Source organism: Scyliorhinus torazame, chromosome 5 (genome assembly GCF_047496885.1).
Source record: "Scyliorhinus torazame isolate Kashiwa2021f chromosome 5, sScyTor2.1, whole genome shotgun sequence".
Classification (NCBI taxonomy): domain Eukaryota; kingdom Metazoa; phylum Chordata; class Chondrichthyes; order Carcharhiniformes; family Scyliorhinidae; genus Scyliorhinus; species Scyliorhinus torazame.
The window spans coordinates 261,545,921-261,567,995 of record NC_092711.1 but is presented as its reverse complement, the minus strand read 5'-3'; the positions used below and the strand labels follow the sequence as shown (position 1 = coordinate 261,567,995).

Here is a 22,075-nt window from a genome sequence, read left to right as displayed (position 1 = left end):
ACACGACACTTCCTGGGCACTCGAGCAGGAGACAGCTCAGGGCACAGAGCTCATTACAAGCCACTCAGACATCCACCATGTGCTGAGTGCCACTACAAGATAGAATTAGGAATAGGTCCACAGAATCAAGGGTCATGATCGAACCTCCGTAAACAGTTTACCAGTGTAAATAGATGTTTGAAATAAAACTGCGTTGTACCATTCGCAACCGTGTTGGTTCGTCTGTGTAGCAGAGTACCCAACACTTCAATTGTGAGGAATAAACTTGCATGTGTCTTGTTTAAAGTTTTGCTTGTAGTGCACATATCAGTTCTTCAGCCATTTTTGTCCTGCCTGCCTTTCAGGCTAGGGGCGAGATCTAACTAAATTCATTCCAAGTATGGTAGCGAGCGAGAAACGCTGGGAGTTTCCCAATAGCCAACCCGGCGAGGCCATAAGACCATAAGACATGGGAGCGGAAGTAAGGCCATTCGGCCCATCGGGTCCACTCCACCATTCAATCATGGCTGATTTCAACTCCATTTACCCGCTCTCTCTCCATAGCCCTTAATTCCTTGAGAAATCAAGAATTTATCAACTTCTGTCTTAAAGACACTCAACGTCCCGGCCTCCACCGCCCTCTGTGGCAATGAATTCCACAGACCCACCACTCTCTGGCTGAAGAAATTTCTCCTCATCTCTGTTCTAAAGTGACTCCTTTTTATTCGAAGGCTGTGCCCCCGGGTCCTAGTCTCCCCTGCTAATGGAAACAACTTCCCTACATCCACCCTATCTAAGCCATTCATTATCTTGTAAGTTTCTATTAGATCTCCCCTCAGCCTCCTAAACTCCAATGAATATAATCCCAGGATCCTCAGACGTTCATCGTATGTTAGGGCTACCATTCCTGGGATCATCCGTGTGAATCTCCGCTGGACCCGCTCCAGTGCATGTCCTTCCTGACATACCCATCGCCGGTACCCAACACTTAACGAGGCCCCATGGGTTTCACGCGGCAAATGACTGTCAAGCCGACTGATTCGCCAGGACCGTGCTCACCAGCTCCCCGCTAACGAGGGGGAGCAGCACTTAAACCGATCCTGCAGAGCAAACTCCACATAGCATGCTGCCACACCACCAAGGAGACCGGCTCCAAGATTTGGAGATGCAGTCCTGACCAGATTGTTAGATACGGTGGAGTCGAAGCTGGATACCCTGTTCCTCCGAGGGGCTTGGCGGGTCAGCCACAGAGCAGCCAGTGCCGTCCGGGAGGAAGTAGCAGCGGCCGTCAGCACTGGGATCATGACCAGGAGGACTGCCACACCGTGTCGCACAAAGTTGAACTGCCGCCACCGGGTGAGTTAGCATCAGCCCCTGGCACCAGTCCTACCTGTCACCAACACATCTTTCCCCTCCCCACCACCGACCATGCACCTGGCACCCCCCCTGTCTACTACCATGTTGTTGTGCCCATCCCACCCATGCACAGTAGTGACACCAACGGCTGTCTGCCATCCCCCGATGCCCTCTGTGTCCCTGCAGGAGAAACTGGCCCATAACAGATGTTGTCAGGAAGAATGGACAGGGCCCTTGAATTTGATACTGCCACAAATCAGTGATGCTGATGGTACGTTCTATTAAATGGATAAAATAGAATATTCTGATTCACCTTGAGAAACTCCATTAGCTAAATGTTACTAGGAAGTTGTCCTTAAAACTTGAGTATTTTCAGCTTTGTATTCATAACATACTGGAAATATGCAGCAGTTGGGAAGAATGACAATTTCTAGCATTGTTCTGTTTATTTTGCAAATTTAAGGAAGAGTATTTTGTCTTTGTATTAGTATTTTCATGTTGTTGTTGAGTGTACCATATAAGATGCTTTGACGAATCCTTTGCCAATACATTATTCGGATCAACAGTTCCGTAGTAAATTTCCAGGTAAAGCTGGAATTACTATATTATACAGCTGTTTGATAAATTTAGTGAATGAGAAATTACCTAGTCACGTGATGTGGGAACGGTTGCATTTTTGAGAGCTCTGTCTCTGCTCATCATGTAATCATTTATTTTATCCTGGTGCACATTTCACATTTTTTCTTGGTATACATGGGGCGAAATTCTCCGTTATCGGCGGAAAGTCGCAAATCCGAAAAAACGGCGCAAATCCGACTTGCGTCACGTCGGAAAAATGGGTCGATAGTCTCCGGCCCAAAATGGGCTAGCAGCGAAGTAACGGGATCCGCGCTTGCGCAATGGTTCACGCCGTGCAGCGTCATACGCGCTGCACGGCGTGACGGCTCATAAGGGCCGTGACTGCTCCCCCCCACCCGACCGCAACACCCGACTGGATGACTGGCCGTCGCTCAGCCCCGAGGTTCGAGTCACGCGATGTGGAGGCGCTCCTGGACGCGGTGGAGCAGAGGAGGGACGCCCTGTATCCCGGGCACGGCCGCAGAGTTGCCCCACGCCACAGCCGGCGTCTGTGGAGGGAAGTGGCAGAGGCCGTCACCGCTGTGGACCTGACACCACGGACAGGCACCCAGTGCCACAAGAAGGTGAACGACCTCGTCAGAGCAGGCAGGGTGAGCCTCCCCATATCACCCATATCCCCCCTCCCCATATCCCCCCCTCCCCCATATCACCCCTCCCCCATATCCCCCCTCCCCCATATCCCCCCTCCCCCATATCTCCCCCCTCCCCCATATCTCCCCCTCCCCCATATCTCCCCCATATCTCCCCCTCCCCCATATCTCCCCCATATCTCCCCCTCCCCCATATCTCCCCCCTCCCCCATATCTCCCCCCTCCCCCATATCTCCCCCCTCCCCCATATCTCCCCCCTCCCCCATATCTCCCCCCTCCCCCATATCTCCCCCCTCCCCCATATCTCCCCCCTCCCCCATATCTCCCCCCTCCCCCATATCTCCCCCTCCCCCATATCTCCCCCTCCCCCATATATCCCCCCTCCCCATATATCCCCCCTCCCCCATATATCCCCCCTCCCCCATATATCCCCCCTCCCCCATATATCCCCCCCTCCCCCATATATCCCCCCTCCCCCATATATCCCCCCTCCCCCATATATCCCCCCTCCCCCATATATCCCCCCTCCCCCATATATCCCCCCTCCCCCATATATCCCCCCTCCCCCATATCCCCCCTCCCCCATATCCCCCCTCCCCCATATCTCCCCCATATCTCCCCCTCCCCCATATATCCCCCCTCCCCCATATATCCCCCCTCCCCCATATATCCCCCATATCCCCCCCTCCCAAGTGAATCCAGCCCTAACCTTAACCTCTGCAATGCACGCGCAACCGATGGCGTGCATTCATATACCTGCCTAACACTGTTGCCTTTTACCCCTGCCCCCCCCCACAGGAGAAGCGCGCACACAACAATAGGGAGCATGTGAGGACTGGAGGAGGGCCCGCTGATGAGAGGCCACTGACCGTACACGAGGAAAGGGCCCTGGAACTGGCTGGCGGACCTGAGGACCGGGAGGTTGCTGATGCAGAGGTCGGGGGCGTACTAGCGAGTGAGCCACCGACAGCCCGTCCCCATATCCCCCCCTCCCCTATATCCCCCTCGCCCGTATCACCTGATCACTGCCTGATGTCTAACCATGCATGCTTCATTGTGTATCGCAGGACCAAACGTCCAGGCACCCATCCCCGCAGATGCACACCGGCCGCAGGATGCCCCTCGGAGACCACAGGAGACGGAGAGACCCGCACCCTCCAGCATGCGACGCCCGCAGGATGCCCCTCGGAGACCATGGGAGACGGAGAGACCCGGACCCTCCAGCATGCGACGCCCGCAGGATGCCCCTCGCACACCATGGGAGACAGAGAGACCTGGAGCAACAGGGAGACGACACCCCCGTCACTTGCGGGAGCGACCACCCAGTGACGAGGGGGGCAGCCACAGGCCCCCGTCACATCCGAGCCAGGACACCACTACCCAGGACACCACTACCCAGGACACCACTACCCAGGACACCACTACCCAGGACACCACTACCCAGGACACCACTACCCGGGACACCACTACCCGGGACACCACTACCCGGGACACCACGACCCGGGACACCACGACCCGGGACACCACGACCCGGGACACCACGACCCGGGACACCACGACCCGGGACACCACGACCCGGGACACCACGACCCGGGACACCACGACCCGGGACACCACGACCCGGGACACCACTACCCGGGACACCACTACCCGGGACACCACTACCCGGGACAGCAATACCCAGGAAGACCAAATACCGGACAGTGACTCAGAGTGGATGGGTGGAGACGAACCCCCACCCCAAAGTGCCATGGACTCAGAGTGGGTCGAAGAGCACGACACAACGTCACTGCTGTCACCAACACCCTCCACCATCGCAGAAACACTCACCACGGTTGGACACTTTAGTGATGAGGCGTCTGGTACACTCACTGGTGCGCACAACACAGCCGTCCCGGTACAGCAGGTGGAGGTAGGAGCAGCAGAGGGACCGGGCGGTCGGAGGGCAGCCCAGCCCAAGCGAACATCTGCCGCCCAGATGGATCCCGGGTTCCTGCAGTTACCACACCCACACATAGATTGATGCAACCACCGACCCGGAGACGAGCGAAGAGGGTGACGGGCGGCTTGCAGCGGCTGCGGTCGCAGGTGGAGGAGTCCACCCGCGTCCAGGAGCTGGGAGTGGTGCCGGTCATGCGTGCCACCCAGGCTGACACCGCACGGGTGGCGTCCGCGGTGGAGGCAATGGGTGCGACGGTGTCAGACATGGGGAACGGTTTGCGAGGCCTGGGGCCTTCCGTGCAGGCGGCGTCTGTGGCCCAGGACATGGCTGCCCTCTCACAGGAGGCCATGAGCCAGTGCCAGCGCCAGATGGCAGAGGCGCTCAACGCCATAGTCCAGTCTCTGCAGGCCATGGCCCAGTCTCAGCAGGCCATGGCCCAGTCTCTGCAGGCCATCGCTGAGGGCATCGGCGCCAGTGGCCATGTGCGAGCCAGCGTCGCACTGTCACAGACAGGGTTTGCCAACCCCCTGGGCTCCATGGCTGCAAACCTGCAGACCCCTGTCGATACCAGCACGGGCCTCCAGGACTGGCAGCGCCTGATGTCGGGGGGCGTCGGATGGCCAGTCCGTTCGCATCCCCCACCCATGTAGAGGCCTGGGGGCCATCGGGCACCCTGAGGGAGGAGGAGGTGGTGTGGTCCGTCCCGGCTCCCTCTGTAGGGGAGGTCCCGGTACACCGCGACACCTCGGACTCTTTCCCCCCCCCCCTTCCGTCCCAGGTGCATCGGGTGGGCAACGGGCAGGACAGGCTGGCAGCTCGCCATCCCAGTCGCCCGGGCCGCAGCCTCGCCCATCTAGGCCCGGACGCCCCAGGAAACGGCCGCCAAAGGGATCCAGTGTCAGAGGGCAGGAATCACAGGAGTCCACCTCCAGTTCTGCTGTACCGTCTGGGGAACCACGTAGACGTAGTCAAAGGGCCCGTAAGGCCAAACAATTAGACACTGAGTAAGTTGGCACGGGTGCAGGGCACAGATGAGTTTTAGGGGCTAGGGCACGTGCATGAACTCCTTTGGTTATTAAAGTCAATGTTACACCTACCGAAGCTGCCTTTGTGCTCTGTCCAAAGTGTGCGGGGGTGTCATGTACGTTGAGCGCAAGTGTGTGTGTGAGGGGTGGTCTTACCTCAGCCCCAGGTGAGTCTGCCCCCTTCCCCCTGGGCCGCCATCAACATCCCCCGGGCAGAGGACGGGACCGTGCGCTGCAGTGTCACAGCCGCCTGCAGGGATGGTCCGGGTGGATGGTGGTACTGTGGCCATGGGTCAGACATAGTCCAACGATGTAGAGCCAGGAGCTCATCGCAGGGCGGGTTGTCATCATCCTCCATGGCCTGCGATAGACACGCGTCCACCCGCAACTGTGTGAGCCCGGCCCGTTGTGCCGCAGGTGGATCGGCAATGGGGGGGGGGGGCTGGTGTGCATGCGGGTGGGGTGGGTGGGGTTGGGGAGGGGGGTGAGGGTGCTGGGTGGGTGGATGGGTGGGGGGTGTGGGTGGTCGGCTGTTGCCATGGTGTGCGGTCTGTGGCCATACTACCCGATTCCCACTCCCATCTAGTCAGTGAAGCGGGCGTCTATCAGTCTGTCCCGTGCCCGCTGGGCCAGCCGGTAACGGTGGACAGCCACCCGCCTGTGTCTACCCCGTCTGCCCTGACCATTGCCCCCATCCCCCTCATCTGGGGAGGACTGGGCCTCTTCCTGCTGCTCCTCCACTCCGCCCTCCTCTGCCTGCGGCACATCGCCCCTCTGCTGGGCTATGTTGTGCAGGACGCAGCACACCACAATGATGCAGCCGACCCTATCTGACCGATACTGGAGGGCGCCCCCAGAGAGGTCCAGGCACCTGAAACGCAACTTCAGCACACCAAAGCACCTCTCGATCACTCCCCTTGTCGCTACATGGGCATCATGGTAGCGGTTCTCCGCCTCATTGCGTGGCCTCCGTATAGGCGTCATCAGCCACGATCGCAATGGGTAGCCCCTGTCGCCCAGCAACTAGCCCCTCAGCCGGGGATGGCGTCCCTCGTACATGTCGGGGATGGATGACCGCGACAACACGAATGAGTTGTGTACACTGCCTGGGTGACGGGCGCAGACGTGCAGGATCATCATGCGGTGGTCGCAGACCACCTGTACGTTCATCGAATAGGTCCCCTTCCTATTAGTGAACACGGCCCTGTTATCTGCAGGTGGCCGCACGGCGACGTGCATCCCATCGATCGCGCCCTGGACCATGGGGAACCCGGCAACGGCAGAGAAGCCCACGGCCCGGGCATCTTGGCTGGCCCAGTCCACGGGGAAGCGGATGTAGCGGTGCGCCATGGCATATAGGGCATCTGTCACTGCCCGGATGCACCGGTGCACCGATGTCTGCGATATGCCGGACAGGTCCCCACTCGGTGCCTGGAATGACCCCGTTGCATAAAAGTTCAGGGCCACCGTAACCTTGACGGACACGGGGAGAGGGTGTCCCCTGCCAGTGCCACGCGGTGACAGGTGTGCCAGCAGGTGGCAGATGTGTGCCACGGTTTCCCGGCTCATCCGGAGTTTCCTCCTGCATTCCCGGTCCGTGAGGTCCTGGTATGACTGCCGGGGCCGGTACACACGGGGCGCCCTCGGGTGCCTCCGTTGCCGTGGGGCCGCGACGTCCTCCTCCCCCTCCTCGTCCTGTCGGTCAGGTGTCCCTAAAGCCTGGGCGGCTGCCACCTGCCCCTCTGCGGCAGCCTGCGCCGCCTCTCTGGCACGCTCCTCCTCCTCCTCCTCCTCATCCATGGCAACATAGACATGAGCGGCTGCCACCACGGCGGCCAACATCGCTGGATGATCTGAAAACATGACAGCCTGGTGGGGGGGAGGGGAACGACGACATGTCGTCATTGCCCATATCCCCTCCTCCCCTCAGCCGGGTGGCATGGACCGCATGGGTCCAACTGTTGGAGGCTGGCACCTGGCCAGGTGGACCAACTCACTTGCCCTCCCATCCCCCTCCTCGGCACGGACCCCCCCCCCCCCCAACCTCCACCCCAGCACGGACCCCCAACCTCCACCCCGGCACGGACCCCCCCCCGCCCAACCTCCACCCCAGCACGGACCCCCCCCCACCTTCACCCCGGCACGGACCCCCCCCCCCACCTCCATCCCAGCACGGACACCCCCCCAACCTCCAACCCGGCACGGCACGGACCCCCCCCCCCAACCTCCAACCCGGCACGGCACGGACCCCCCCCCCCAACCTCCACCCCGGCACGGCACAGACCCCCCCCCCAACCTCCACCCCGGCACGGCACGGACCCTCCCCCAACCTCCATCCCAGCACGGACCCCCCCCCCCCCCCCAACCTCCACCCCGGCACAGCACGGACCCCCCACCCACCCCCAACATCCACCCCATCACGGACCCCCAACCTCCACCCCAGCACGGACCCCCTCCACCCCAGCACGGACCCCACCCCAACCTCCACCCTGGCACGGACCCCCCCCCAACCTCCACCCCGGCACGGACCCCCCCCCCCCCCCTCCATCCCAGCACGGACACCCCCCCCCCCCCCCAACCTCCACCCCGGCACGGCACGGACCCCCTCCACCCCGGCACGGCACGGACCCCCCCCAACCTCCACCCCAGCACGGACCCTCCCCCATCCTCCACCCCAGCACGGACCCAACCTCCACCCCGGCACGGCACGGACCCCCCCAACCTCCACCCCAGCACGGACCCCCCCCAACCTCCACCCCAGCACGGATCCCCCCCCCCAACCTCCACCACAGCACGGACACCCCCCCACCCCAGCATGGACCCCCCAACCTCCACCCCAGCACGGACCCCCCCCCCAACCTCCACCCCGGCACGGCACGGACCTCCACCCCAGCACGGACCCCCAACCTCCACCCCAGCACGGACCCCCCCCCCCCAACTTCCACCCCGGCACGGACCCCCCCCAACCTCCACCCCAGCACGGACCCCTCCACCACGGCACGGACCCCCCCCCCCCCCCAACCTCCACCACGGCACAGCCCCCCCCCCCCCCACCTCCACCACGGCACGGCCCCCAACCTCCACCCCAGCACGGACCCCCCCCAACCTCCACCCCAGCACGGACCCCCCAACCTCCACCCCGGCACGGCACGGACTCCACCCCGGCACGGACCCCCCCCCCCAACCTCCACCCCAGCACGGACCCCAACCTCCACCCCGGCACGGACCCCCCCCCCCCCCCCCCCCAACCTCCACCCCGGCACTGACCCCCCTCCCGGCACTCCCCCGGAGCCCAGCCTACTCTAACCACCCCCCCCCCCCCCCCCCGCCGCACACACACACACACACAACCCGAGACACACCTCTCCTCACGCAATCAGACTGCGGCCACGCCATTGCCTGCCCAGAGCCAACCCCCAGGCCGTCACTCACCTCCACGCTGGTCGGCGTGAGCCTGGTGCACCGGGTCACGCCGATGAAAAGGAGGTTTGATTCATGGCGACGTGAACGGTCATCACGTCGACGGGACTTCGGCCCATCCGGAAGGGAGAATATCGGCAGGCCGAAAATCGGCTGCCTTGCGCAGACCCGTGACATTCTCCGCGGCAGCGGCGCCATTAACGCCCTGCCGACTTTTCTCCCTTCGGCAACCGGCGGGGGCGGGATTCACGGCAGCCAACGGCCATTCTCCGACCCTCTGGGGGGTCGGAGAATGACGCCCATGGTTTGCGTTACGTCCCTGGAGGCAGATGCATATTTGGTGTTTTTGAAGACGAGCCAAGATAAACCGCACAAATCCTTGTTTGATTGTGGCGGTTGGTGTGGGCTCGGGTGAGGCCCAGCTTGCAGTGTCGTCGTTGCTCTTGCTTCGGCGCTGTGACATGCATCCGGATGATGACCACCATTGAAAATGTTGTTCTGGATGTCGATCTCTGCAGTGCAGGTCGTAATAGCTCACTTTGAAAATTTGTGAGGTTTGGATAAAGTGGAGGGCAATGAGAGAGTTCTTGCATTCGAAAGAGCACTTTCTCAAGTAAGGGCTCACCTTTGTGTCGTCGAGATCGGTCATCGAGATCCTGCTTGCTGCATGGTGTGTCGTCTATCCGAACAAGTTCTGGAGGTAGGAGCCAGGCAAGGGGTGTCTGAACCTGGGGCGCGATTCTCCAACCCCCCCTACCGGGTCGGAGAATCGCCGGGGGCTGGCGTGAATCCCGCCCCCGCCGTGTCCCGAGTTCTCCGCCACCAGAGATTCAGCGGGGTCGGGAATCGCACCGCGCTGGTCGGCGGGCCCACCCCCGGCGATTCTCCGGCCCGGAGGGTGCCCCCATGGTGGCCTGGCCCGCGATCGGGGCCCACCGATCCGCGGGCGGGCCTGTGCCGTGATGGCACTCTTTTTATTCCACCTTCGCCATGGTCTACACTACGGCGGAGGCGGAAGAGACCCCTGCGCATGCGCGGGGATGACGTCAGCAGCCGCTGACGCTCCCGCGCATGCGACGCCCGGCAAAGACCTTTCGACGCCGGCTGCCGCGGCGCCAAAGGCCTTTCCCGCCAGCCAGCAGAGCAGAAACCACTCCGGCGCGGGCCTAGCCTCTCAAGGTGAGGGCTTGGCCCCCCGCACCTTTGGGGCGGCCCGACGCCGGTGTGGTTCCCGCCACTCTATTATGCTGGAACCCCGCCGGGTAGGGGAGAATCCCGCCCCTGATTCCTGGTGGGGAGGTAAGCTCTTGATTGAGTTTGAAAATTGGCTGCTATGCTTTAGTAATCTTGATTTAGAGGCTTGTTGCATCAGATTCAATGGAGCACAACGTATCTGGCCTTCGAGGCCAGGGGTAGGTTGAGCTACCGACCACTGGTCCTATATTACCCTACTCTCAATGTTTGTCGTGGAGAGTTGGAGGTGGCTGAGTGAGTCAAGTTGTTCCCCTGTCTGGGGGCGAGGCTGTGGTCACCTGAATGTCGGAGCAACAGCATGGTGGAAAGGATTATCATAGATTATCATAGAATTTACAGTGCAGAAGGAGGCCATTCGGCCCATCGAGTCTGCACCGGCTCTTGGAAAGAGCACCCTACACGAGGTCAACACCTCCACCCTATCCTCATAACCCAGTAACCCCACTCAACACTAAGGGCAATTTTGGACACTAAGGGCAATTTATCATGGCCAATTCACCTAACCTGCACACCTTTGGACTGTGGGAGGAAATCGGAGCACCCGGAGGAAACCCACACAGACACGGGGAGGATGTGCAGACTCCGCACAGACAGTGACCCAAGCCGGAATCAAACCTGGGACCCTGGAGCTGTGAAACAATTGTGCTATCCACTATGCTACCGTGCTTTGTTCGTTGGAATCCTTGAGAGATCTTGAGGAGTGTTCACTGATCCTGACTTAGCCAATGCCTTATCAAGCAACATAGCTGGTGTCATTGCTCTGCAATTCTTCTATAATCCAGGACATTATCCCTTGTGATTTATGTTGTTATTTGTTGTTGTCTTTTCTCTTGCAAGGATATGCGGGATGAGAGCATGAGGGTGTGTGTCATCTGTTATCCTGTTCTAGCAACAATCATATTGAGTCGGTTATGTGAAATGCGGTCTGTTCAAAGTTCTACTACTCCTTGTCATTGTGTTATGTATCCTGAGATGGTTGGGTTCCTCCTGACTCTTCAGATTTAGTTTTTTCCTTTGGGCCTCTTTTTTTTTCTTTTTAGAGCTATTAGACTGAGAGGATTTGACTCATAGCGAATGTTGAGGTGAGGTTGGTTAATCTGCAGTTGATCTGTTAAAGAGAGGGATTGTTCTTTGTATCCTTTCTATGATGGCGGATTGTATGGATGGTGGTGGATGTCTTTGGGTAAGTTCAGGCATCCCTTGGGGTTTTCTTTTCATCCAGGCGAGCCATGGTGTGAGTGGCAGCTCCTGCTCGAAGGCACAGGAAAGACATTTTTTACACGATATTGGGTGGTATTTTGATGAAATGGGGTAGTTGAAGATTGAAGAAGAAGTTTCCCCCAGGAATGGCATGTCCGCTCGTTATCAAACCCGGCAGAAGACAGTGAGAGACCTGGCCAAAGAGTTGGAGGAAATCTATGGCGCAGCAACCAGTGTAAGGATGGCGGAGGGGGAAAGGATCGCTCGAAGGCCATCGAAGGAGCCGTGGCACTCCTGAAGAGTTTGTTGGAATAGTTAGAGAAGTGTTTGGCGGTGCAGGGGTCGCAGATTCGGGAGATCGAAGGAATGATCTCGAACCACACCAATCGTGTGGTGGCTCTGGAGGCGGAGGTGGGGTTCCTAGGGGACCTTTGTAAAACATTGAGGGCAAAGGTGGAGGAGCAGGAGAATACCTCGAGGATGCAGAATCTGCAAATAGTGGGCCTGCCTGAAGGAGTGGAAGGTGTGAGTGCCACGAGGTACGTATCGAATATAAAACATTCATAAACATTTTTTTAAATTACCTAGGTACAATTTATTGGTAGAGCAATCCATGCATAAATATTGCCCACCGAGCAAAGTTACTTTTAATTTGCATGGAGTGATCACGTTCATTTAAGTATGAGCTTGCCTTACGTACGTTTAATTTTAAGATGTTGCATTTTATATACTGTTCATTTGTCTGAATGTGTTTGCACAATTTTAATTCAGAACCTTTATTGAATCAGATCTGGGTGAAGAATTTGATATACTGGCATTCCAAATGTATCTATTCTAAATGTATTTCAGGTGCATATAGGTTTGAGGGTGAACAGGAAAGCATTTCAACAATACAACACACTTATGAAGGCTGCAGTCAGCTGCTTGTGGACGTCAAGAAACTTTGAACAAGATATTCACCCGATGGGTATTGGAATTGAACACAATCTGCTAGTACAGACAAGGGTTCCAGATTTTGTGAGCAGCTTTACAATTGTTAATCATCCAGCACTCATGGGGCATGCCATAAATTTTATCCAGAAGGTAGGCATTGATTGTGAACTAAGACCCAATTGCAAAGTTTACAGAGAATCAGTGTTACAGCAAATTGATTTGTGCCAGTGAGTTTTATTCTCTTTGTGCTAGTGCAGCCCTGTCATTATCTGGCAATATTATTGCTGAACGACAAAATGATACAATAGTTGCAACCTTGCATACAAGGCTGCATACTCCAAAGACTTGCAGGTTAGTGGGTTGGCCATAACCAATCGCAGGGATAGGCTGTGGGAGTGGGCCTAGATAGAGTGCTCTTTCGGCGGGTCAGTGCAGACTTGAGAAGAATGGCCTCCTGCTGCATTGTAGGGGTTCTATGGAATGATCTAAAGTTGGGCGTGTATCTGTGAACTTCTCAATTACTGATATGTTACTGTATAATTTTGATTCTTATGTACTTGCCTACATATAGAGCAAAAGGAAATTAATTTACTATTGGTACAAATCAGTAATTCCTTGAGGAAAACTTGTAGACTCCCTGGATAGATATGTTGATAAAGGTGGCATGAAGCTATGCCCCAGATGGGCTAGAATATTTAAAGTAATATTGAGATATTTATATCCAACAGAAATCTTGTTTTGAGACATAAAGTATTCTGTTGTAATCTCATTTTTAGCTGTCTACTTAATCTCTGACACTTCATCTTCATTTGAGCATTGCATTCTCTATCTCTCTTGCTGTTCCTTCAATGTCTCATTGCCACCACCCTGTAGGGCCCCACCATTGTCTTTCTTGCTGAAATATCTGTTCCATCTTCCTCATCCGGTCTCTGCACTCATAATCCTTGGTGATTTCAACGTCAGTCTAATTTACTCATCATTTTTTTTTCCTCTTTTTTTTCATCTGCTCATCTTCTAAATTTCACCACACACTGAAGCTATTCTGTACAGTTTCTTTAGTTCTTTCATTGTGCTAATTTTGTTTCTTCCTCCCTTCAATTTCTGTTGTAGCCCTCTGGCCTGGCTGGCGGAGAGTAACTATTGATGGCAACACTCTTTCAGATATAAACAGTTCATCTCTGTCATTGTACTGTCAGGAGCCAGTTGTTTGCTATATGTATTCCACCCCAACAGTGGTTCTTGATTCGTAAAAATTGGGACCGTCTGATTTTAATGGCTGAAGTTGGTTATTTTTTTCTGACATGCAATTGTTTGCAAATTTTGTGTTTGTTTGTTTTATGACATTGGTTGCTACTAGTGATATTTCTAATGCTATGGGAGAGAATTTTAAGTATAATTTAAATATATTTTATTGATTCTATCTCCCACACGTAATTTGTACTGCACGGTAGCACAGCTCCAAAGTCCCGACTTAGGTCACTGTCTGTGTGGAGTCTGCACATTCTCCCGTGTCTGCGTGGGTTTCCTCCGGGTGCTCCGGTTTTCTCCCATAGTCCAAAGATGTGCAGTTTAGATGGAAGATTGGCCATGCTAAATTGAGAATCAAACTTCTAAATAAGATGCTGATAGTTTTAATTTTGATAACCCCAATATTATTCTTTGTTTTTTGCAGCAGTGGCCCAGTGGAAAGAAGCAATTGCATGCAATACAGGTATGCTAAATAGATGTATTTCCAAAGAATATCGATGAGAAAATGAGATTTGATCAATCCATCTCGTGGTTCAGACATTTACTTTCTCTTCCTTCTCTGCCTCCTGTCTCTACCGTTTCCTGACTCCTGTCTTTTATCATGCCACCTCGTGCCTCTCCATTATATTCTTGTTTTCCATTCCTTTCCCCAAGTTATACATTTTAACCCTCGTCCACCTTGACTCAGTCGTAACACTCTTGTCTGAGAGTCAGGAAGTTGTGGGTTTGAACAACACACTGCCATTAGGATGAGATATTAAAGCATCAAACTAATTGCCCTCTTGTGTGTATGTAACACGTAAGAGTCATACAGCACAGACATGGCTCTTCGGCCCATCGCGTCAAAAATAACCACCTAATTATTTTGATCTAATTTTCCAGCACTTGGCCCATAGCCTTGTATACCTTGGGATTGTAAGTGCATATCTAAATATTTTTTTAATGTTATGAGGGTCTCTGCCTCCACCACCCTTTCAGGCAGCGAGCTCCAGACTCCCAGCACCCTCTGGGTAAAAATGTTTTTCCCCATATCCCTCTAAACCTGCCCCTTACTTTAATCTATGCTGCCCTGGTCATTGATCCCTCAACCGGAGGAAATGTTTCTTCTTGTCTACTTTATCAATGTCCCTCATAATTTTATACATCTCAATCATATAATAATAATAATCGCTTATTTTCACAAGTAGGCTTCAATGAAGTTACTGTGAAAAGACCTTAGTCGCCTCATTCTGGCGCCTGTTCGGGGAAGCCAGAGTGGGAATTGAACCTGCGCTGCAGTTCTGTATTACAAGCCAGCTATTTAGCCCAGTGTGCCATCTCTCCTCCATCTCCTCTGCTCCAAGGAAAACAATTCAAGTCGATTCAATCTCTCTTCATAACTAAAACTCTCCAGCCCAGGTAATATCTTGGTAAATCTCCTCTGCACCCTTTCCAATGCTATCACCTCCTTCCTGGTAAATCTCCTCTGCATCTTTTTCAGTGCTATCACATCCTCCTATAATGTGGATTCCAGAACTGCATGCCATATTCTAGCTGTGGCCTAACCAGTGTTTTATACAGTTCCACCATAACCTTCTTGTTCTTAAGCTCTAAGCCTCGGCTAATAAAAGCAAGTATACCATATGCCTTCTTTTTTTAAAATATTTTTATTGGCATTTTCAATTTTACATAATGGAACTTTGTGTCCGATATTTACAGTTTATGCAGTTCTTGTGTACATACAATCTTTCTTGATGTCTCTCCCACCCTCCCCTCCCCCTCCCAGTCCCTTCCTCAGCAGCCCCCTCTTTTGTTCTGGGTGTTCTGCCCCAGATCTCCTGTTCTCCCCTTTCTCTTTCCCCCCCCCCCCCCCCCCTTCTGGTTTCTGTTGCAGACCTTGTGGGTTCGGGATGGGGGGTGGGGGTGTGTGCTTCCCGTCCCATTCTCTTCTCCCCCCCCCCCCCTCCCCCACTTCGTCCTGTGGTTCCCAGGTTTCCTCCTCGCTTCATCCCCTTCCCTTTGTACCTCTTAGAGTTGTGTATCTCCCCCGTCTCGAACTTCCGCCATGCTTTGAGGAAACCTTCTTCCGACCCTCGGATGGTGTACTTGGACTTCTCCTGATGGAGACATTCCGCTAGGTCTGCCAGCCAGTCTACAGCTGCGGGTGGTGCTGCAGATCGCCAGCCAAGCAGGATTCTCCGGCGTGCGATTAGGGAAACTAAAGCAAGGGCATCGGCCCTCTTCCCCATGTGTAGTCCTGGCTCTTCTAATAGCCTGAAGATTGCCACTCTTGGGCACGGCTCCACTCTCACCCCACGACTTTGGACATGCCTCGAAGAAGGCTGTCCAGAACCCTACAAGTTAGGGTTAAGCCCAGAACATGTGGGTGTAGTTAGCCAGGCCTCCCTGACACCGTTCGCATTTATCCTCCACCTCCTGGAAGAACCTGTTCATTCGGGTTCTGGTTAGATGTGCTCTGTGCACCACTTTAAACTGCATGAGGCTGAGCCTTGTGCAGGAGGAGGTGGAGTTGGCCCTGCTCAGTGCTTCGCTCCAGAGTCCCCAGCCCAACTCTGTCCCCAGTTCGTCCCCCCCCATTTTCGTCTGGCTTTGTCCAGTGGCAATCTCACCCTGTCCAGTAGCTGTCCATAGATTTTCCTGCAGTTTCCCCCTTCCTTACTGTCTTTGTTTATCAGACCCTCTAGCAATGTGGTTCTCGGGGCGCTGGGGTATCCGACCATCACTTTGCGGAGAAAGTGCTTTACTTGAAAGTGCCTAAGTTCTTGTCCTGTCGGTAGTTCCAGGTCCTCCGTCAGTTTGCTCAGTATCGCTAGTCTTGTCTCCCATGTAAAACTCTCTAAATGTTAGCATGTTAAGTGGTGTCGAGCATGGCTGGGAATTTATGGTTTCCGCAGGTGGGGGACATCTTGGTCAAACCAAAATGTTGCCTCTTCCGGTTCCATGTCCTTGGTGTGACTATCACCACTGGGCCGGATGTGTGTTTCTTCCGGGGGGGGGGGGGCGATGGGGGAGCGCTGCCGTGGCGAGGACCCGGAGGGTCATTCCTTTGTAGGAACACTCCTCCATCCTCACCCATTCCGTGGTGTTCGCGTATCCATCCTCTCACTCTCTCTGCCGTTGCTACCCAGTGGTAGTATTCGGTGGTGCCAGGCCGCCCATGACTTTTCTCCTATGCGGTGTTGATTTGGGGATTCTTGGATTCGTACCCACCTACACAAACAGCACGATCATTTTGTCTATGCTGTGGAAGAAGGCCTTGGGGATGAAGATCAGTATAGATCTGAACAGGAAGAGGAACCTCGGCAGTACATTCTTTTTGATCATCTGCACCCTCCCTACCAGGGGGAGCGGGAGCATGCCCCATCTTTGTAGGTCCTTTTTCACTTCCTCCGCCAGCCTGGTCAGATTCCACTTGTGGATCTGTGTCCATCCCGGGCTATTTGTATCCCCAGGTAGTGGAATTTGTTTTGGGCTAATTTGAATGGGAGTCTCTCCAGCTCTGTCCCTTACCCATTTGGATTCACCGGGAATGCCTCGCTCTTGCCCAGGTTAAGTTTATAATCCGAGAAGGTTCCAGACTCTTGCAGGAGCTGCATGATTGCTCTCAAGCCTTCCTGTGGTTCTGAGATGTAGAGGAGCAGGTCATCCGCATAGAGTGAGACTCTGTGCTCTCTGACTCTCCTTTGGATACCCTTCCAGCTTTTTGTATCTCACAATGCGATCGCCAGGGGTTCAATTGCTAGGGCAAACAGGAGTGGGGACAATGGGCATCCCTGCCGAGTGCCTCTGTGCAGCTGTAAGTATTCAGAGCTAGTGGTGTTGGTTCGAACGCTTGCCTGGGGGCATTGTACAGGATTTTCACCCAGGAGGTGAACCCTGCTCCTAGCCCAAACTGCTCCAGTACCTCAGAGGTACTTCCACTCGACCATCTGGTCCTCAGCGACCACCTCTAGTACGCAGTTCTCCAGTCTCTTGGCCAGGATCTTCACGTCTACATTGAGCAGCAAAAAATGCATTCCATCGAGTCTTTGTCTTTTTGGGGTATCAGCGATATCATGGCCTGTTAGATTGCCTCTCGCTAGCGAGTCTGCGAATATGTCCCTTGGGTGTGGGAATAGATCTGGTGCAAATTTTTTATAGAAGTCCTTTGGGTCCCGGTGCCTTCCCTGCCTGCATGGAGCTGATGCTCTCCATGATTGCCCTATACAATTGCAGTAAGTTTATCCCTTCCTCCCTTCTTGAATAACAGTATCACATTGGCTATCCTTCAGTCCTCTGGCACCTCTCCTCTGTCCAGGGAGGAATTGAAAATTATTGCCAGCGCCCATGCTATTTCCTCCCTTGCCTCACTCAACAGCTTGGGATACAATTCATCTGGCCTGGATATTTGTCTACTTTTAAGCCTGCCAGACCACTCAGAACCTCATCCCAATCTATGTTAATCTCTTTAATTTTTTAACAGTCCTTCTCCCTGCTTTCTTTACCCACACTGTAAGCTCACAAGTGAATACTGACAACAAATTATTCATTTAGAGCCCTATCCACATCCTCTGCTCCACACACAAATTACCACTGTGGTCCTTAATGGGCTCTACTCTTTCTTTAATTACCCTTTTACCCATAATGTACTTGTATCTCAATTTAGGATTTTTCTTTACTTTACTTGCCAGTATCCTTTCATGTCCCCTTTCTGTTTCCTAATTTCCTTTTTAAGTTCCCTCTTGCACACACTATACTCTCGGGCTTCTGCTGTTTTGAGCCCTCGATAACTGCCATAAGCTTCCCTTTTTCTCTTAATCCAATGCTGTAGATCTCTCGATACCCAGGGTTCACTGGATTTGTTGGTTCCACACTTTTTCTTTATTGGAACATGTTGGCCCTGTACTCTCTATTTCCTTCTTGAATGTGTCCCACTCTTCTGTCATAGATTTACCTTAAAGTGTCTGCTCCCAGTCCACTCAGGCCAGAACATATCTAAAATTGGCCTTTCCCCAGTTTAGAACTTTGATCTCAGGCCCATCCGTCCTTTTATATAACAATCTTGAATCCAGCAGAGATTTTTTTTTTAATTTAGAGTGCCCAATTTGTTTTTTTTTCCAATTAAGGGGCAATTTAGTGTGGCCAATCCACCTACTTGCACATCTTTGGTTTGTGAGGTGAGACCCACGCAGTCACTGGTTGAATGTGCAAACTCCATGCAGACTGTGACCCGGGGCCGGGATCGAGCCCGCAATCCTAGGTGCTGCGAGGCAGCAGTGCTAACCACTGCGCCGCCCTGAATCTAAAGATCACTGTCTGCAAAATGCTCCCCCACTGATACTTTAACCATTTGCCCACCTTTGTTACCGAAAAAAGTTTAGGAATGCCCCTCTCTTTTAGGTCCTTCTATGTACTGCCTTAAAAAGCTCTCCTGGGTGCAATAAGAATTCCACTCCCTCTAAACCTTTCACACTATGGCTACCCCAGTTAATATTGGGGAAGTTGAATTCCCCCATTATCACTATCCTATTAGTTTTACACTACTGTGAAATTTGCCGACATACCTGCTCTTCTAATTCTCTCGGACAGTGAAAGTATCATTTGAACCATGCAAATGCCAGGCAATGACGATCTCCGACAAGAGACAGTCTAACCACCTGCCTTGACATTCATTAGTATTACCATCACTGAATCTCACAACATTGTGGTGGTTGTCATTGGATATTTTGTAGCAAGTAACTCGCCTGACTCACCTTTTCACCACCTGCAAGGCATAGGTCAGGAGTGTAACGGAGTACTTACACTGGTCTGGATGAGTGCAGCTTCAACAATATTGAAGCTGAGTGCCATCCAGGACAAAGCAATCTACTTGTTTGGCACCCTATCCACCACCTTTCTCTTCCTTCACCACTGGGCAGCACGGTAGCACAGTGGTTAGCACGGTTGTTTCACAGCTCCAGGGACCCAGTTTCGATTCCCAGCTTGGGTCACTGTCTGAGCGGAGTTTGCATGTTCTCCCCATGTCTGCGTGCGTTTCCTCCGGCTGCTCCGGTTTCCTCCCACAGTCCAACAATGTGCAGGTTAGGTGGATTTGCCATGCTAAATTGCCCTTAGTGTCCCAAAAGGTTAGGTAGGGTTAATGGATTATGGGATAGGGTGGCGGTGTGGGCTTCGGTAGGGTCCTCTTTTCAATTATTATTATAAGGGCCGGTGTAGACTCGATGGATCGAATGGCCTCCTCCTGCACTGTATATTCTATGTTACTGGTGCAGTGAGTATTATCTACAAGCTGCACTCTTGTAACTTGTCAAAGCTTCTTTGACAGCACCTACCAAACTCAGGGAGAGTTTACCATCAAGAAGGATAAGAGCAACAGCCACATGGAAAACAATACCACCTCCACATTTCCCTCCAATTCACAGATAGCACCTTCCTGACTTTGAAATATATTACTATTCCGTAATCATATCGACTACAGTGATTCAAGATGATAGCTCCCCCCCCACCTTGAGGGTAATTTAGGATGGCAATAAAAACTGGCCTTGCAAGCGAATGCCCACTTCCCACAAATAATTAAAAAGAGCAAAAAATGCAAGTAACTCTTAGAAGAGCAGAAGAGTTCTAGTGTCCCAGCTAACACATCCTTCCACAAGCATCACTATGAAAGTTGTGGTCTAGTTATTTAGCTGGTTGCTCTTTATGGGGCTTTTCTTTGCACAAATTGGCTGCCACGTTATAACAGTAACTATATTTTTATAGTAATTTCACTGCTGGAGTTTAAGGTATGAGGATTTAAAAGGTGCAATACAAATGTGAGCTTTTTTCTCCCATTTTCGATCTTCACTTTCTTTGCGTCATTCTTTCACCCCCACATTATTTCTCTTCCCCATAGTTTTATTCTCTCAACCCTGTATGTGATTTATTTATCTCATTGCATTTTTTCCTCCATATCCTTTTTGTCTTTCTTTTTTGTTTTATTTCTAACACAAGTGTTTAACATTGTAAGAGTAAAGTACTACAGTTACATATACCTAAGAAATTACGTTACAAGTACCAGGATCATAAAGAATTTTACTAATTTGTGCCTGTGATTTATCCTGTGACAGAGCTGCATCCTATGGAATCTCTTTTAACTGTATCGTTTGTTTTTGGATAGGGAAATGCGTGGAACTGGTATGTGGAGTATTTGTATGACCAAGAGCTTGATGGACTTAAACACTTCCTTGAATCCTGCCTACACACCGCGTCCAGTTCAGAACATTAAACTACAAGAAATTACACTACTGAACTGTACTATTCTTGAATAAGAGATTTCACAGCATCTGCCTGCTTTTTGCCAAGTGCATAAGATGCCCAGCTGTTTCTTGAATAATATTATGTATAAATAATGGAAGAGTGTTAAATAGAGAGGAACTGGTACATATGTTAATCCGAGCGCATTGGCCAAACAAGTTCACTGCACTTATCAGGAACCCACAGAACACGAGATGTATAAGAGCTAAAGTGCCGTGTTGCAATAAACTACTATAATAATCCAGAACAGCTGAGAAGGATGGCTCACAAAGACACCAGATAACATTGACTGTTTCACATTTCAGGTAATTTATTGAAATATGCGTTAAACATTAAATAAGAAATAGAGAAGACTAGCAGACAAAATGTAGAGTGATCGAGAATGGTATTGAACAACATAATCATCATGAAAGGCCCTTAACATTGTGTTTGTAAATAATTGAACCACTAACTTGTCAGTAAAATGTTGGCTTTGCATTTAGTGTTCTGCTTTATTTCCTCAAGCACAGTGGACCATTGGAAAAAGTTTCTGAAATAATTTCTTGCTCTACAAAAACAATTGGAATACACAACTGTAGAGCATCCCTTCATTGGGCATCTACAAAGTAGGCTTGCTGAGCATGTTTTCATGTTATTTACCAATGCCTCCAGTGTTTAAAGTAATGAGCAAATAAAGAAATTGCATTTTTTATTATGATGCATATAATTTCAATTATAGTATTTTTCTTCTTGAGGTGTCACAGATTCGAGATAAGATCCTCCGAACAATTGTTCAAAGTAGTCTCTGAAATGGATCCTTACAGCCGATTATATGTGTTTACACTCCTCTTAATCTTAAAACATAGTGCAAAGAGTCTTTTTTATTACTTAAAGAATAAATAACATTTTATTGTTCCTCAATTCCAGTTACTCGTAAATGTAGCATGTAAATACAATTTGAAAGACTTTTGAACAAAGAGAACATTTGTAGGATTCTCTTTTAAAAATATTTTATTGAAATCATTTTAAAGACACACAATCAGAAAAATACAAAAGCCAACCGTGGCAACGGATAACAAACCCCACCCAGCACCTCCCCCCAACCAACACACCCCACTCAGCTCGCAGCCACCCTGGCACCCGCCTCCCATTTCCACCTTCCCCACCAAAATAAAACAACAACCTCCCAAAGTGCTGTCAAAACTGGTTCCAAACCTCAGTGCTGATACCACCACCGG

The 22,075-nt window shown here is 52.4% G+C and overlaps 1 protein-coding gene across 4 annotated transcripts in view; it reads left to right on the top strand.

Moving 5' to 3' along the window:
* cenpi (centromere protein I) overlaps positions 1 to 21,570 on the top strand; it is a 150,182-nt gene extending 128,612 nt beyond the window's left edge. For 3 of the 4 annotated variants that reach the window (XM_072505452.1, XM_072505453.1, XM_072505455.1), the window contains 3 exons: positions 12,255 to 12,488; positions 14,011 to 14,049; positions 20,722 to 21,570. In XM_072505452.1, coding sequence (XP_072361553.1) covers positions 12,255 to 12,488; positions 14,011 to 14,049; positions 20,722 to 20,829 — 381 coding nt within the window. In that variant the 3' untranslated portion in view covers positions 20,830 to 21,570. The remainder of the gene's footprint in view (positions 1 to 12,254; positions 12,489 to 14,010; positions 14,050 to 20,721) is intronic. The other variant, XM_072505454.1, reaches the window with a different exon arrangement.
* The last annotated feature ends 505 nt before the right edge of the window (positions 21,571 to 22,075 follow it).